This window comes from Rhinatrema bivittatum, chromosome 3, assembly GCF_901001135.1.
Source record: "Rhinatrema bivittatum chromosome 3, aRhiBiv1.1, whole genome shotgun sequence".
NCBI classification, from domain to species: domain Eukaryota; kingdom Metazoa; phylum Chordata; class Amphibia; order Gymnophiona; family Rhinatrematidae; genus Rhinatrema; species Rhinatrema bivittatum.
The window spans coordinates 144,742,274-144,759,838 of record NC_042617.1 but is presented as its reverse complement, the minus strand read 5'-3'; the positions used below and the strand labels follow the sequence as shown (position 1 = coordinate 144,759,838).

General features: G+C 40.7%; 2 protein-coding genes across 3 annotated transcripts in view; one reads left to right on the top strand and one right to left on the bottom strand.

The window, feature by feature from the left end:
* SEC23B (SEC23 homolog B, coat complex II component) overlaps positions 1-11,080 on the bottom strand; it is a 34,412-nt gene extending 23,332 nt beyond the window's left edge. Inside the window, exons 1-4 of one of the 2 annotated variants that reach the window (XM_029593777.1) lie at positions 10,815-11,080; positions 7,818-8,050; positions 7,328-7,385; positions 562-648 (exon numbers count right to left, since the gene is read on the bottom strand). In XM_029593777.1, the coding sequence (XP_029449637.1) occupies positions 562-648; positions 7,328-7,385; positions 7,818-8,038 (366 nt within the window). In that variant the 5' untranslated portion in view covers positions 8,039-8,050; positions 10,815-11,080. Of the gene's footprint in view, positions 1-561; positions 649-7,327; positions 7,386-7,817; positions 8,054-10,814 lie in introns of both variants that reach the window. The other variant, XM_029593776.1, reaches the window with a different exon arrangement.
* Positions 11,081-11,209: 129 nt separating this feature from the next.
* SMIM26 (small integral membrane protein 26) lies at positions 11,210-14,988 on the top strand. The gene is made up of 2 exons (XM_029593778.1): positions 11,210-11,414; positions 14,504-14,988. The coding sequence occupies exons 1-2, from the start codon at positions 11,273-11,275 to the stop codon at positions 14,701-14,703; spliced, it is 342 nt and encodes a 113-aa protein (XP_029449638.1). The 5' UTR covers positions 11,210-11,272; the 3' UTR covers positions 14,704-14,988.
* Positions 14,989-17,565: the final 2,577 nt, after the last annotated feature.

The window sequence follows — 17,565 nt, the reverse complement described above, 5'->3', positions numbered from 1 at the left end:
TCATTGCTTTTGCTTAGTGATTTAAATCAATCCACCCTGCTGTCTGGTTAGCTCCTATAGTCGAACGACTGACTACAATATCCTCAGTCTTCAGCGGTCTAGGGAGCCAGATTCTTACTTTAGTCAAATTGCCTCCAACAGGCCAGCTCCATAGCTCTCAGAGTAAAGGGAACAAGAAAGAGGAAAAATACAGCCCAAAGTATTTCTTTGTCATTTCAAGTTAAAATCAGGTTCTACTACGTATTTGTACCATTTTATATTTAGCTTATTTATTTAAACTAATTTATATCCCGCCACTCTAAAGTTTATGACGGGGCAAAAAATACATAAGTTAAAATTTTAAAAACATTACAATGTAAAATACGATAAGATAAATATCTAGCCAGACAGCAGGCATAAGGTGGTGAACTATTCTCAGCTTCAGATACACCTCTGGGTGCCTTTTTTCATGGCATGACAGCATATTGAAATTCTCCTAACACAAGAAACCAATTACTGTGCAGCAAGGGAACACGGCTTGGGTATTTTGCTTTTGATGTCAACCACAAACAAAGAACTTACCTGCACTATATATTCAATTGTGGAAAACTGTGGCATGAGTTCTGCGGGCTGATTCACTTCCGATATGCCAGCATATGCTGGAGGAAACTGAAGAGAGATTTGAACATCAGAGCATGTCAGGCAGCTTTGAAAGACATGAGGCAGATATTTATACAATGTAACCTCTTAAGTTTTCTAAAGAGTGAAGTGCTTGGTTGGGGGGAAAATGAAAAAATGTTTCTATCAAGAGTCTCATCCTAAACTAGACAGGGTTATACTATTGTTATTTTGTTTACATTTTCAAATAATTCAACATATAAACAAAGACAAATAGAAAGTGTGACATTCTAGATAGCCTTGATTCAAACCCTCCCCCATGCAGCTCTTTTCAGATGACTGTTCTGTTACTTTGACACTGCATTATGCTTATTATGTTTCATCAGTACCTGTGATATGTATGGTTCACTGTCTGATCTGTTTTGATTAATAAAAACTTTAAATATAAAAATAAATAAATAAAGTGCCAACTTTGTCACTCTCCTATACCCTGGCCAAATCACTCATCAACTTGCAAAAGTATTGTCCCCTCTAAGGACTTACCTCTACACAAAATCTGGCAGAGCTAGATCCACCTGTTTCAGTTATAAGGGTAGAGAAACACATACTCACACAAAGTGCATGCATTTCTTGTGAGAAAACAACCAATTTTGCCCCCTCTCCTACACCACCCCAAATCACTCGGCAGCTCTGAAAAGTGAAAAAGTCAGATGCCACCTCCCCATCTCTAAGGATTTACCTCCATTCGAAGTCTGGTGCAGCTAGATCTAGCCATTCCAAAGATATAAAAGGGAGGTGGAGACACACACATAAAAAGACAAACTGCAATATATACAGACATTTCACCATCTTAATTGTAAACCGTTGTTACGGTACGTTCCAAATGACGGTATAAAAAAGTTTATAAATAAAATAAATCTGATAAGACTGTCTGTTCTACTGAACTGAAACTTAAAAAAACCCAACATACAATTTGGGACTCTCCTGGCCTACTCAGCCTTCTTTAATGAGGTGCCTAGAATAATTGTGGCAAAACAGTAGTTTGATTATAAATGATTTTGTTTGACATTTAAAACTCCTTTTACAGGACAGCAGATGGCAGTGTTCCACTCTTACCAGCAGCTGGCACTGAAAGGGTTAACCTAAGCAGAGCCAGCTGATGATGTCACTGCTGCTGTCCGAATACAGAAGTGGTACACCCTCCTAGCCCTTGAGGGTTGCAAACAGGTCAGGCTTTTGGGATATTCCTAATGAATATTCATCAGATAGATCTGCATATAATGGAGGCAACATGCATGCAGCTCTCTCTCAGGCATTTTCATTAGGGATATCCTGAAAACCTGGTCTGTTTGTGGCCCTCAAGGGCTGGAATAGTGTGTGTCAGTTAAAAACGGTCTATAAAAAAAGTGACAGTTGGGTGGCAGCAGCTAGAAGCAAGAAAGTGACATATAAGTGGGGTAGAACCTCCAAACTTACTAGAATTTTCACTTAACTAAGATAACTGCAGGACTAAGTACTGCTCTAAGTTCAATAAGAAGTAAATTATACTATGTAATCTCTTTTTCTTTTTCCCTGCTTGCTGCACACAGATTTATGTGATGTCTTTTTCATTCACTTTTCCTCCTCCTTTAAAAATTAAAGAGTTTATTATCTTTGTGCTCAGGGCTGATTGTTCCCAAATCAGTGAGTTGGGTGATCCCACTGTTTTAAATGTATGGGTCTGTGAGCACATCTGGCATCCCACAGTTCCCAGAGATTTGTGGAGTCACAGTATCCCCAAAAAAATCCTCAGACAATAGCTTTGCAAGCAGGGTAACTGTCCGAAAGGAAGCGGAACCCCAGTTGGTGGGTGGATGGTTGCCAGGAGAGGGCTTGTACATAGGTGCGGGCAAGACCTATGCAGTGCCTGCTGAGATCCCCGTGTAGCCACAGAATCAAGCCCTGATGAGAGTTAGGGGAAGTGCAAAGATGTTATGTGACAACAGTGACATTTCCTGCCCTCTAAACTCCAGTGCTGAAGCTTTTGTCAAAAGTTCATCACTCACCACTCTGCTCACAGATATTGCTGAGCTGAAACAGTGATGTGATGAAACCAGTGCCAGGCACCGGTGACATGTGAAGCTGGGACAAGAGGCACCAGTGACAGAATACATGCAAAACAGCTCTTCCACAGAGCAGCAAGTAGAGATCTATTCACCATGAGGAAGCAAAAAATAAAAATTACCTTAATCCCTAATATAAGGAGATCAGTAAGTAATTGGAGTGGGGTTGTTCTCTAGCTTTGTATCTAGGATGACTGTAAGAGACTAATACTGAAAATATAAAGAACACAATTAGGTGAAAATATGAAAAAACTCAATAAAATGTAGATCCACCTAAATGAAGGAAAAGAGCAACTTAATGTGAAGAACCATTATTATTGAAAAGACCATCATATTAGGACACCTTTTAAACTCATGACTGAGTCAATAAAGTCCAAAGGACTGTTAAAAAGAAAAAAATTTTTTAAAGCTATTTTAAAATTTGCAACTAAAAATTACTTAATTTATGAAGACCAGTTTCAATTGTGCAGCCTGCCCGACACTGTATCAATGTTTTGTATACTTTCTGCCCCATTCACAGTATTGGAATGGCTGCAGTATATATTGAAAACTACTCTTTGAAACAGTCAAAAACCTAATCAAGGATCCATCCTCCTCCATCTCAAACAATTACGACTTCACAAACATTGTGCAATGAATATGCTAATTCATTGTTAAACAAAATCAATACACTCAAATCACAATTCTCCTCGACTGACCATCAAAAGAATCAGAAAAACAATCTAGCCAAGTGCAATGGAACTCATTTGACACAGGATTGAAACTTGACGTAAACCAAATAATCACTAAAATGAAACCCGAGACCCACCCACTGGACCCTAACCCCGCAAATACCCTAACTGTGAAGGATTTCAAAGGGGCATGAAATAAACAATGTGGATCCATAAAGGCTAGAGGATGGGAAAGAAGAGAAGAGCCATGGGGGGGGGGGGGGGGGGGGGGCTTGCTGGAATGGTGATGGCTACTACCTGGTGATTACTACCCTTACTCAATAAGCCTTCACACGGTTAATGCAACTCAAACACTGCTCTCTGCTTCAACGGCAAGAGAGGATTATAAATTATTTGCATTCAGACAACAACCAACAAGGACTGAACTACTCAGTCTGGGTAAACAAATAAACCAATTAAGCCTGATATTTCACTTTGAATGCATATACAGTGTTGCTCTCTGCTTCAACGGCAGGGGGAAATGTGGAAAAGAGGATTTACATTCAGACAACATCCAACAAGGCATTGATCTGTGCCGTCTGGGTAAACAAGCATCGGGGTATCTTGCTTGATGCGGCGGTTACTACCCTTAACCATTTATGATTTCCCTTTGATGCAACTCCAACATTACTCTCTTCATCAACAGCAGGGGGTGGCAGAAAATTTGAATCAAACAGTTACCAACAGGGGCCCTGAACTTGGTGGTCGGTAAAACAGCTAACTATGAGAAAATAAGTGTGGGAGCTTGCTGGGCAGGCTGGATGGGCTGTTTGGTCTTTTTCTGCCATCGTTTCTATGTTAAAAAGTAAACAGTGTAATAACCCTAAAAGTCACAATCATAATAATCCATTCACTAGCAGAAGGATTGGTCCCTAACAAGGCAAAACAAGCTGTGATTAAACCAATTCTAGAAAACAAAACCGGTAGAATTGATGACTAGGACAATTACTGACCAATATCAAATCTGCGAAAGTCCTAGAAAAAGCAGCTTTATCACAATTAGAAATCCACCTTGAAGACAACAAAATACTATACCCAAACCAATTCAGAAAAAAAAAATTGCTCAACAGAAACCCTACTCATCTCTTTAACTGACCCTGTGCTACAAGGCTTTGACAACAATCAATCAATCATATATCCTGGTACTGATAGATTTAAAAGCAGCATTCGACACAGTTGACCACCCTCTGCTATGCCACCAGCTGAATGAAACTGGAATAGGCAGAAATGTCAACAAATGGTTCTCTTCTATCTTAAAAGATAGGATATTTCAAGTCAAACTAGGTAATCAAATCTCAGACAATTTTCCGATCGATACAGGCATCCTCCAAGGTTCAGCACTCAACATCTGTCTCCTGCCAGTATGCGCTCTACTAGCAAATCTGGGAATCAACTTCTTCCTATCTGCAGACAATATACAATTCTACATCCCTTTCGACAAAACATATGAGGAAAATCTGCGGCAACTCTGTCAACACACATGAAGGCCATACAACAAAAAGTTTCCCAACTGAAATTAATTCTAAACACAAAAAAAAAATGGAAATTATATGGCTAAGGAGAGACAACTTGATACTCAAACCACCAACTCTAAACCTAAGAATCACCAATATTACTCCATCGGATGAGGTATGAGAACTTGGAATTCAGATCGACGAGAGCTTCACTATGAAAAAGCATATAAGCAAATTAAACAAATCAGGATACTCCAAGCTGAGAATTCTACATCGACTAAAACCTCTATTACAAGACTTCCACACTGTCTTACAAACACTTATATTTTCAGACTTAGATTACTGCCACTCATTTTACTAGGCCTCCCCGCAAGTCTACTAAAACCACTACAGTTACTTCAAAATGTATCAGCAAGACTCCTTTTAGGGACAAGGAAATTCAAACACATCACCCCCTCTTCCAGAGCCATCACGTCAGATAACAGAAAGAAAGAACGTCAGGCGTGAACTGAAATCATGGCTCTTTAGAAAGGCATTCGATTTAACGTAAACTACTATAATGCTGATAACTGCATTGACAGTACCTGAGATAATACTAGTTTAACAAACAATATATAATGAATGATATAAAGGTATTACTAGTATGATTAGAATCTGTTTTCACTGTTATGTAGACTTAGAATGAATTATATCCTTGAAGATGTATAACTATGAACTAAAATATGTATTTACTGTGGTGTTGAATTAGAAGGGTGAACGTTAACAAAAAGCATATGATTGTTGACCAGGAATATGAATACTAATACTTTAAATCATCGTGATCTTCTTTTAGAACGACGGTATATATAAAATGCCTAAATATTGAATAACCTGCTGCACCCAGTGCCACCGCCCCAGCACACAGAAAGTGCAGCAGTTTCTTTACGTGACCACAGACTGACCGATGTGCTGATCAACACTTTGAATGAGGCAGAAAGTATACGAAACACTGATACAGTGTCGGGCGGGCTACACGATTAAAAGGAACCCATCTTACTTAAGTGGTTTTTTGTTGCAAATTTGAAAATAGCTTTAAAACCTTTTTCTCTCTTTAACAATCCTTTAGACTGATACAAGACCGATGATTATACTTAAGATGTAGTCTTTTTTAAGACTTAATTGATTTGGTCATGAGTTTAAAAGGTGTCCTAATATGGCGGTCTTTTCAATAATAATGGTTCTTCACACTAAACTGCTCTTTTCCTTTGTTTAGGTGGATCTACACTTTATATTGTGTTAGAGACTAATGCCATGGCCTTCCAACAGGTGTTATTCACATAAATGTAAGATTTCCGGTATATCTACTATACCACTTTGCCATGGAAGAATCCGACTAATGGATCCTTTTAGTATAAAGTTACTTCAGCACAATGGGATACCTTGTCCTCAGAAGTACTGAGAAGACCTTTGGGCATAATGGCACCAGGTCAAGCATCTGCCTTACTTATTATGGAAAGTCCAGAGAATGCAGATGTGAAAAGGTTCTATTGTAGTCTTATTTCATGGAAAAGCTGACCCGAGGACAGACTTAAAAGCAAACAGTATAATGACCAGTGCCAGGCTCCTAATTCCATGGTTGGGTACATCAGGGGTGGGAACCAGTCAAACAGCTAAAGTAAATCTAATAGTAAGGGGCTGGGCATGTGCTTGGTATCATTTAATATGCAGGAGTTTGTTTTCAAAATGTGGAGATCATGGACTTCAACTAAAGGTGTCTTTTTCTGGACTGTAACAAACCATCATAATTCTGATGTGAACAGTGGTCTGAAACGCCCCCAGTTCCTGCCTCAGAAAACAAAGATGTATTATAAAGTCATCTCAAGAATGGAAGAAGTGAATTGTTCACACAGAAGAATAGAATTTCTACATATATTTACACTTTTCAAAAAAGATTTACACCCAAGAATACTGGTCTTTTCCTAAGCAGGAAAGGTACCTCTCACTGTATCCTACAATGAAATCATTGGTGAAAAAGTTTGTGTAGGGTCATCGCATTTTGCTAGCAATAAGTCACCAGGCTATAAGCTGTAAAGTTTCTGCATAATCACAAATCACAAAGAGCAAAAACTGTGAACCTGTCCACTATGAATGCAAAAAAATCACAAAAGGTATCTCTAAACTCACTTAAGTATATTTGTCACCTTTCGCCAAAATAATCATAAGTCATAAATTTAAGTGAACCAAATCTTTTCTTGTGAGAAAAGTACACAAGAAAAGATTTGGTTCACTTAAATTTATGACTTATGATTATTTTGGCGAAAGGTGACAAATATACTTAAGTGAGTTTAGCGATAAGTTTCTGCATAAGCCACGTACAGCATAACATATCAGAGTTTCTCAGTCTGGAGGCACCAAATGCTATAAAATGAAGAGATGGACTAGGAGGAGCATATCAGGTAAAAACTGGAGAAATTTCAACACCTACCTGGTTTCTCTGAAAACAAAAGTTGCAGGCCCACAGCTTCGCCCTGTAGTCAACTTGACTAAAAAAGAAACATCAGAGGGTAAACACACATCCACTGCTTTTACTACACAACAGCTTCCAGCGTTGTATTTGAAAGCATGGAAAAATTGCATGTCCGAGCCCATTATTCCTGGGCTACAGTAATAAAAGTATCAGAACACCTAATAGACAAACGTAAAAATTCTGAAGCATAAAAATCAAAATGAAATTTCTTATGATTTCTGAACCAAAATAAACACTGGGGCCCAGCACTGTGCACAAGTGGCAGAGAACACCTTTAGGTTATGGTAGGTACCATGCATATCACATAGCTCCAGTAATGAAAATACACAATTGATTTGGGATAAATAGAGACTCACAAATCTTGGAACTTGGTGTTTGCTCATTTACTTTAAGCAAATGCCTTCTGCAGATCTGAGCTTGGCAAACAGAATAAAAGGGAGACTCTTACCATAGAGGATTGAGGACTGCTTTGCAGGTGAGCCTGCTACAAAGCACTGGTTCATACTGCACAGGAGGGAGGTCTGGACGCTCTTTCAGGGGTGTAAACAGACAGCCCAGTGGGACCACCATCCGTGTGGCCTCCAGACGACTAGAGGGCCACACGTTCCAGCTGAAGCGCACCCCGTCTCGCTCCTCATTTTGTTGAATGAACTCCAAATATGTTGCCATGAAATGTCAGGGCTTCTGACAGAAAAAACAAAATTCCCAAAATAATTTTATTATTTTTATGTCCAGCAAAATATCACAGAAAAATAAAGCACTGAAACAGTTCCCTGTCACAGAGGAAAAGGGAAACAGCAAAGAAGGCAAAGCAAACCCACCAATTTTGTCCACATTCAGCAACTGAGTAAGTCACCATAGTAACAGGCAGAGCAATGAACTAGGCCACAGAGCGGGTGGGATGAATAAATTCTCAGAAAACATGGCAAAAAAAGCACAAGATATTTGCAATTCGAAAAATGTATCGTGAATTGCACTACGGCTGTTTCGGTCATATCGCACAGCTTAACACCAGGGGAAAAGGTGTAGTTATTTCCGGCATTAAAATCCTGCAATATTGCCCCTCATTTTCATAAATCCCACCCCTTCCCAAAATGTACATTCACGCCGTGTGCTAGTGCAGTTAACGTCATAACGCATTTTGATGAATGATCCTGTAAGTTTGTACCTGAGACAACGGAAGGTAAAGTGATTTGCCCAAAGTCACACAGAGCAGCAATGGGATTTGAACCCTGGCTTCCCTGGTTCACTGCATACTGCTCTAACCACCTGGCTACCTTCAGGACTGAGAGGTTGGAGAACAGGGAAGAAGACAAAAGGGACAGTCAGTGAGAAAGGAGAAGTAATATTCAATGAAGGAAGAGAAGGGAGCAGACACCAGACTGTTCTGAAAAGGCATTTATTTTAAACCATGGAAGCAAAACAAAACACTTGGCATAAAAACAAGGGATTTTGCTTTTAACTTTTTTTGTTTTACCTTTACAGCTTCCCCCCTTTTCTTTGTCCTAAAATGACTGTCCAGGAAACACATGTTCCATTGCAGGACTACAAAGGTTGGAAGAAGTCTCCTCCAAAGCTGAGTTTTTCAGCACTGTTACAGAGGAAGGCGGAATCACCCCATAGAGTGGTTTCATCCTTATTTCTCCTGATCACTTCTGTCTCATACTGCAACCTCACCAGAACCAGCTCAAATACAGAACCAGCTCAAATTTCATTTTATACATGCCACTGTTGTCTTTATGGGCCAGAAGCGAGGCCCAAAAATGATTTGCCCAAATGGAGTCCTTGTTTAAGAGAAACACTGTGTATGTTATCCATAAGATCTCCATTAAATAAAAAGCTATTTACCTGTCAGGTGCAACAGATAAAAAAAGCTAACATCAAATTAGGAAAAATAAAAAACAAACATCATTGGACTGAATAGTTGTGCTGTTAGGTCCATAAGGAACACGGCCACAGTCTGAACAGAAAGCAGTTTTGCAACAGTCACAAGCCTGATCATCTCCATATCACTCACACCGAAAAAAAAAATGCGTTTGACAGAAAGACAGCCCAGTTTATTCAGGCATGTCACATTCCAGGCTTGGGCTATCACCACACCTCAATAGAGAGCAACGTCAGTGAGAGAACTCCTCCTCAGGTGAAAAATAAAAAGACAAAATGTTTCTGCTACATACACCATCAGTCATTTAAAACTGCTCGCAATCTGTGGTCAGTCTGTGGATACTTGCCATTGACTTCAATAGTGACATACACAAATGTTTGAGTATTACCTACAGTTTTAATGGGCTGGCCAGTACTGATAAGAACATAAGAAACTGCCATGCTGGGTCAGACTAACAGTCCATCAAGCCCAGCATCCTGTTTCCAACAGAGGCCAAACAGGCCACAAGAACCTGGCAAGTACCCAAACACCAAGAATTAAAGATAGGAAAGAAAACAAGCATATAAATATAATTTCTCATAAATATTTAAAATGACCCCTTGCTCTATATGGATCCTAAGTGAAACCATCCTATCCTATAATGCTAGTCTTTGTGCCACTTCTTTCTGCTGATGTGTTGGAAACCACTTATAGATTTACAAAATTTAAAAAAGAAAAAAGTTTGAAAAAGTACACATATACAAGGATTCCAAGGTTGTCCCTTCATTTTTTCATTGTACCAGTAAAACAGGCCCATATAGGGGAGTGGAATGCTTTGAGCTTTGCCAAAGTACAACGATGGTACTTTCAAATTATATACTTAAACTTAATAAGTTTTGCTTTTTGGAAAAATAATCACCTTCATTTAGCAAATATTTCGATGGCATACATCAAAAGCACTGTCCCAGCCAGGGGTGATTTTGTGCCAGTACTGACGGCGAACTTTTTTGAACTACCTTAAATTCGCTTTTGCTGAAGTTCAAGATTAAAGTCACCTTCAGCATTATTTGTAAAGGTGGCAAAAATTTAAAATATTTGTAAAGTATATATTTATCAATAGTCTTCCGAGTTTTATGTGTTCTATATTGCACTGCTCAGAGCCTTTTTTTTTTTGCAGGATATGGAAACTAATATTAAAATAACCGAGAGTTGTTTCACCTGCAGAGAAGAGGTTTTGTAACGTGGTTTAATATAAATCATTTATTCAAGCTGATGATGGATTGACAGCTTTGCTTGGATTCTGTTCCTTGACCCCTCATTGCACTTAGGCCGGTACAGGATCCACTGGAGCGACTGTAAGAATCTTTCCCAGGGCTTGCTGCAAAACCCCGCTCACGCGCACTTTCTGAAGTCAGACTCCAGTCTTAACGATCGGCAACAGCTCGTGGGTGTACGAGAGTCTGCATGCCACCAACTACTCTGATCCTTGTGACTGCGTGTCTAGGCGCCTCTACCTGGGGCCCAGGGCTATAATCTGCCACCGGCGAGTCGCATAGATCCCACTACGCTTCCATCACTTACCGTCTCACGCTGCGATGAGGTCACTCTCTTCAGCACCGCCTGACACGGAAATACAGACCCTCCTCTCCCGGTACTGCAGCTACCGTGAACTCGCAAGACGGCGCCTGATGCTTTCCGGTTGGTACTCTCCCCCAGCACCAAGTACAGCTCAGCGTAAGCCGCTCGTGACGTCACGCCGGGACTCCCTGCCACATCAAGGGCCTTGGACCAATAGAGCGCCACAGCGATGTAGAGAGGGCGGGCTCGACGACGTCACGTACCAGCCTTGCCACCTCTTTCGGCACCATCTTGAGTAAGGGCGTCGGGACTACAGGACCGGAAACGCGGAGAGCCGGCTGGGATCTTGACACCCACGTTTTGCAGTTTTCTGACGTAAGTACGTCTGCGTGGCAGGATTGGTCCAGCTGTAAGATGTCGGCCGCGCACGCGCATGGCACGTGAGCGGTGTCCTTGGCGCCATGGTGAGCGCTCGGAATATTGCTAAATGGAACACCCGAGTATCACTGCTTTATGCTGTCGGTATCTGGACTATGCTGGGTACTTTCGGCTATTTCCAAATCAAGAGGAAACGGGAGAACCCCGAGGCGGGGGAGGCCGCGGGTATGTGAAGCTGGATGGGATTAGGGTCTCTGCTGGACTTAGGGGCAACTCCATCTCATGTTCTTTAAAAAAAAAAAAAAGTGGGCAAGGTCATTTATATTGCTGATATCTGAAGAAGACTTAAACGTTTTGTAAATGTGGCTAAGTGGGGTTCGTGATACCTTTTGATATTTGATTGCGGGAGACTGAGATAACGAGCCGCTGTGGGTGAAAGGAAACGGTTAGTTATGGAGTCAAAGAGAAATTAATCTGCAACATAAAGCAGTTACAGGGTGCATAGTTTTCTGAGAGTCTCAACCACCTTTCCTTTTTGTGGTGGGTGCCTAGGGAGCGACTTGGTGGCACCAACTGGCAACTTGAATATACTTGTTTTCCCCCTCAGGGCCCTCCCTTCACTTTGCTTTGAAAAGAATACGAGGAAAGGGAAAGTATGCCTAGCAAAACTTTTTTTTTAAAGGTTTTAATTACAAATGCAACTTGTGTGCATAGCTTGAAAGAGAAAAGATTCTTATTGCTTGAATCTCCTTCTTTACTCTCTGTGGTGCAGCAACAAAGAGATGTAAATTAGAATAGAAAGGTTCCTTGCTTTCTTCATCCCTACCCACTGCAGTGTGGCATCAAGGCTGTAACTAACTCCAATATCCTGAATGCTTTGCTTTTTTAAAAATCATCTTTGTGCATTTGAAGGAGTTACTGCCGTACTGCCCAGGTTGATACTGTGTAGAATTTCATGGTCTCATTCAAAAAGACGATTTACCATTCTGTGCCTATGGAAAAATCTCTTTAGTGGTTCTCAACCTTTCTTTGGACTTGACACGCCTGTCAGATGGTTCTCACATGCAATGCACATTGAACATGTGACCATCAGGGGCTAAATGTGGAGCACAGAAAATGGCAGAGGACGCAGGCTGCCGCAAACAGAGCACTCGAAGATGAAGGCCCCGGCACGCTGCTGTGGCAAAGATGAAGACCCCTGTGAGAGTGAATGTGTAATGTGTGGGAGGGGAGGGTGTGTGGGAAGGTGTGAGCGGGGAGAGGGGTGAGAGCTGGGGGGGGGGGGGGCGGTTGCTTGAGTGTGGGTGCCAGAGAGAGAGGGAGCCTGTATGAGGAGATTGTGAAGGAGTGTGTATGTGTGAGAGAGATTGGGAGTACGTATGTATGTGTGGGTAAATGTAACATCAGGACTTGCTAGAGACAAAGTTCCTGGATGGAATAAATGATTGCTTCATGGAGCAATTGGTTCAGGAACCAACAAGAGAGGGAGCTATTTTAGATTTAATTCTTAGTGGAACGCAAGATTTGGTGAGAGAAGTAACGGTGGTGGGGCCACTTGGCAACAGTGATCATAACATGATCAAATTTAAACTAATAACTGGAAGGGGGGACAATAAGTAAATCTGCAGCTCTAACACTAAATTTAAAAAAGGGAAACTTTGATAAAATGAGGAAAATAGAAAAAAACTGAAAGGTGCAGTTGCAAAGGTTAAAAGTGTTCAACAGGCTTGGACATTGTTTAAAAATACAATCCTAGAGGCGCAGTCCATATGTATTCCGCGCATTAAGAAAGGTGGAAGGAAGGCAAAACGATTACCGTTATGGTTAAAAGGTGAGGTGAAAGAGGCAATTTTAGCCAAAAAAAAATCCTTCAAAAATTGGAAGAAGGATCCATCTGAAGAAAATGGGATAAAACATAAGCATTGTCAAGGTAAGTGTAAAACATTGATAAGACAGGCGAAGAGAGAATTTGAAATGAAGTTGGCCATAGAGGCAAAAACTCATAATAAAAACTTTTTTTAAATATATCCAAAGCAAGAAACCTGTAAGGGAGTCGGTTGGACCATTAGATGACAGAGGGGTTAAAGGGGCTCTTAGGGAAGATAAGGCCATTGCAGAAAGACTAAATGAATTCTTTGCCTCCATGTTTACTAATGAGGATGTTGGGGAGATACCAGTCCAGAGATGGTTTTCAGGGGTGATGACTCAGACGAACTGAACGAAATCACTGTGAACCTGGAAGATGTAGTAGGCCAGATTGACAAACTAAAGAGTAGCAAATCACCTGGACCGGATGGTATGCATCCTAGGGTTCTGAAGGAACTAAAAAATGAAATTTCTGATCTATTAGTTAAAATTTGTAACCTATCATTAAAATCATCCATTGTACCTGAAGACTGGAGGGTGGCCAATGTAACCCCAATATTTAAAAAAGGCTCCAGGGGCGATCCGGGTAACTATAGACCTGCCCATTGCTTAACCTGCTCAGCCACTGTTGATGCTGTTTGGAGTGCACATGGAGCACTATTCCCTCCACTGCATCTCTGGTGCCCACATCATCTGATGCCACCATACTCAAATTGCGCTCATCTCCCAGTGGTGTAAACTGTCCGTAGTGCTAAGAGAGATCTCATTCCTCAGCTCATTGGTTGTTCCTCTACCTGTATCGGCAGTGGGACTGCCATCTTCCAAATCCCCATTTAGCTTCTGTTGCACCATGATGGGTGTAGGCATCTCAGTGGGATAGACTCTTTCCCTCTTTCCTTTTAGCTAGTATAACTCACAAGAAGTCCAAATGGATAAATCACTGGAGGAATAAATCTTGCCTCAGCAGAGAGAATGCTCAGCACAGATTTCTATGCTGCCATCTTGGCTCCTTCGTTGTAGCCCTGGGGTTCGGATAAGGATTAATACAGCAACACCCTGATTTCCTTTAACGGTGGGAAAGGCTAAGATGAGAATTTTTCAAATGCTTCAAACATATTAGGAAATAAGCAGAGCAAAATGAAGAATTTTTAATAATTTTAACTTGTTATAAAAATAATTTGCTTGGAGGAATCTGTTTTCTGATTTGGCAAGTGAAGAAAGAATATAAGAAATATAAAATTCTCTCTCCTTTATATTAAGATTATTTTAAAATCAAATTGTGTCCAAAGTATTTATCATAAGAAATAAATTCTGTGCAGTAAGACCTCTTTATAACAAATACATTTGATTCTTAGTGTATTTACTGTACAGAGATATTTGACTAATAAGAGCAAAGTTGTCATTTCATAAGAGAAAGTGAGGCTGATCTTTTATGTCCTTCATATTAGGTCATGATGAAGAGCTCAAAGATGACTTAACACTTCAATCAAAGACAGAAGAAAAAAGGCGAACAGGCTTTTATATTACAGAAACTGTAACTTACAAAAAAGACTTTGTGCCTTATTCAACCAGAATATACAACTTCATAACATCACATCTGAATAGCACTTCTGATGCAGCGTCTGACATCAGCACTTCAGAGAAGTGACAGGCAGCTCATGCTCCTTCAGCTATTTCTTCCATTTCCTCTGTCAAAGTGAAAAAACTGATAAGAGGCAGATGCTATTTTTATTTGCAGTGTATTCATCTGTCTCTCCACATTGATTGAAATTCATCAACTAAACTGCTGTGGACAAGAGAGACAACTTATGCTTCATAAGATCCATAGATAGTGCTGCCTTTTTGGTACCACCATTTCTTTGCTCCTTGTTTTCAGTTGATTGTAGTGGTTTGTTGGCAAGATAAATAATAAACTGAAACCTAATTAGAATTACTAAGAGAATTTTCATGCATTCAAAGAATTTTAATATATATTTGTTATGTGTAAGCTGTATGATTTTGTAATGGTTTTGCATTAGAGTGATCAACCTGATGATGATCTCTCCTAACCTATGTAGTTTTAGTAGGAACAGGAGAATTGCTAGACTGGGGTAGACCAAAAGTCCATTTAGCCCAGCAATCTTGTGTCCAGCAATGTCAAGTGGGAGCTTTTAGGAAGTATACAAGAAACAGCATGTATAGAGTTGTCCATCTGTGGTCATAGCCACAGCTCACAGGTACATTCAGTAGCGAGTTATCAAATTCTGTGGCAAAGTTGTGTTCTAGTGCTGCTGCATTTTTTAAAATAATGTATTCTTTATTGCAATTTTTCAATATACAATAACAAAAATACAGAAATCTTCAAAACCAAATAAGGTACAAATCTTGCATTGTAAAGACCACAGAAAAGGAAACATATGGGGTGTGGGGGCTAGGGAAAAGGAAAATAAACTGTTCTGCAGCATTTTATGTTTGAATCAGTTTGCTTAATGATGTACATATTGGGGTAGATTTTATAAATCTATGCCCAAGCGTACTTTTGTTCGCATGATTTCAATAGATACGCGTGTAGCCATTAAAATCCGGGATTGGCGCGCGCAAGGCTGCCCAAAATCGGCAGCCTGCGCGTGCCGAGCCGCACAGCCTGCTTCCGTTCCCTCCGAGGCTGCTCCGAAATCCTTCCACCCCCCCCCCTTTGTTGTACAAGTTACGCCAGCACGAAGCAGGCGTAACTTGCGCGTGTTGGGCCGGTCCGGGGGCTGTTCCAGAGGCTGCGGCCACGCCCCCGATGATGCGCCGGCCGCGACACGCCCTTTTGATCATGTCCGTCTGTGCTTCCTGGGGCCTGAGTAGTACAATCAGACTATACCAATCACTTTGACTCCCAGATCAAGCATGTTAGATTTCTTTGTTGACCACCCTTTGACATTTGAGTAGTTTTCTTTCTTGGTATTATCTTAATATAATGGGAAAGTATTTGTGCTTTTCTTGGCAATGTGGAGAATATATTTCCCAGTGCTGTGGAAAGGGCTTCAAATCCAAACCCTCCTGTGGAATTCCTTTTCTGCAAGAGAACTGGGGAAGGGGAGGGCTGCCCAGCTGTAAGCTGCAGTGGCCAAACATCTCCATCTCCTACTTCAAGCCAAGCTTCCTCGTGCTATGACCTATGTGGCAGTACAGTGTCCCCTGCAGCTCTCTGGCCCCCCAGGATGTATTAGAAGCAGCTTGTGGAGTGTCTGCTCTGTTCTAAATTGGCGGTGGGGAGAGGCAGGGGAAGTGGTCAGTGAAGGGCTGGTGGTGAGAGGAGACACGGGGTGAGCATATATGTATTTAGGGAGTGGGAAGAGATTAGTGGGAGGAAAGGTGTGTTAATCCATGCTCAGTCTCGTGCTTCAGGATCCCTCGGAGGAAAGGCGTACTAATCCATGCTCAGTCTCCTGAGTCAGGATCCCTCGGAGTGCTAATCCGTGCTCGGTCTCCTGATTCAGGATCCCTTGGAGGAAAGGTGTGCTAATCCGTGCTCGGTCTCCTGATTCAGGATCTCTTGGTTTTCTTCCCTTCATTCCCTTTTTCTTCGCTCCTGATTCTCCTTTATCTCCTAATCTTTAATTCCTCCGGAGAGACCTTCTCTATATCCCTCCATGATCCCTTCCCCTTGTGCTATTCACTATCTCCCTCATCCCCCAAAAAGAACAAAATACATTTGGATACACAAGAAATGTCAAGATATAATACAACTATATTATTTAATAGGCAAATGTGCCATATGATTCCTGCAGAATTTACCCTTGAGCTGCCCCAGGAATGTATATTCCTAAAGATTCCAATTAGTTTCCTTGCCTATTTTTGCTGGGTGGGAGATTAATTTTTTACCATGTGAGACATAGCCAGCACATTTAGCATCTGCAGCCTCAACCACCATCTGAGCAATAGGTAAAATCACCCTTTCTCTCCAGGTTTTCCACAGGTTTGTCATTTAAAAAAAAAAAAAAAAAAAAGATGTATTGGTTGTGACATCAGTCTAGGCCATTTTTTTTTTCTTGTTTCTTATGGTCTGTGCTATTTTATCATTGGGAACCTTTCTGAGAGAGGAGGGAGCAGCAGCAGTCTTATTGGAATTTGCTTTTTAATGTCTCACAGTGTACAGCAGTGTGCAAACGTATCAAATGTCTTGGGCAAATTCCTATTTACAGTATTTATTACATTTTTATTCAAAGTAGAGCATGAAAGTGCATATTAAAATATATAAAAGAAACCTAAAATGGACACAATTTTAAAGCATTTAATATCGTGACAAATGTATTTATTTATTTTTTTTACAGACATTCAGGTGCCAAAGATAAAATAAGCACTGAAGAAAACCATGCACTAGTGCAACAAGCCATTTTTCAATCAGTTTAACAAAGTTCTGACATCGCCTGTGGGCAGAAAAAAAAAACCTTGTGACCTTTTAAAAGCTGTTGTAAAAGTCTATGTAAAAATAAAAAGATTAGCAGCGGAGTACACCGGTTCAGGGGTGCATAGGAGAGAA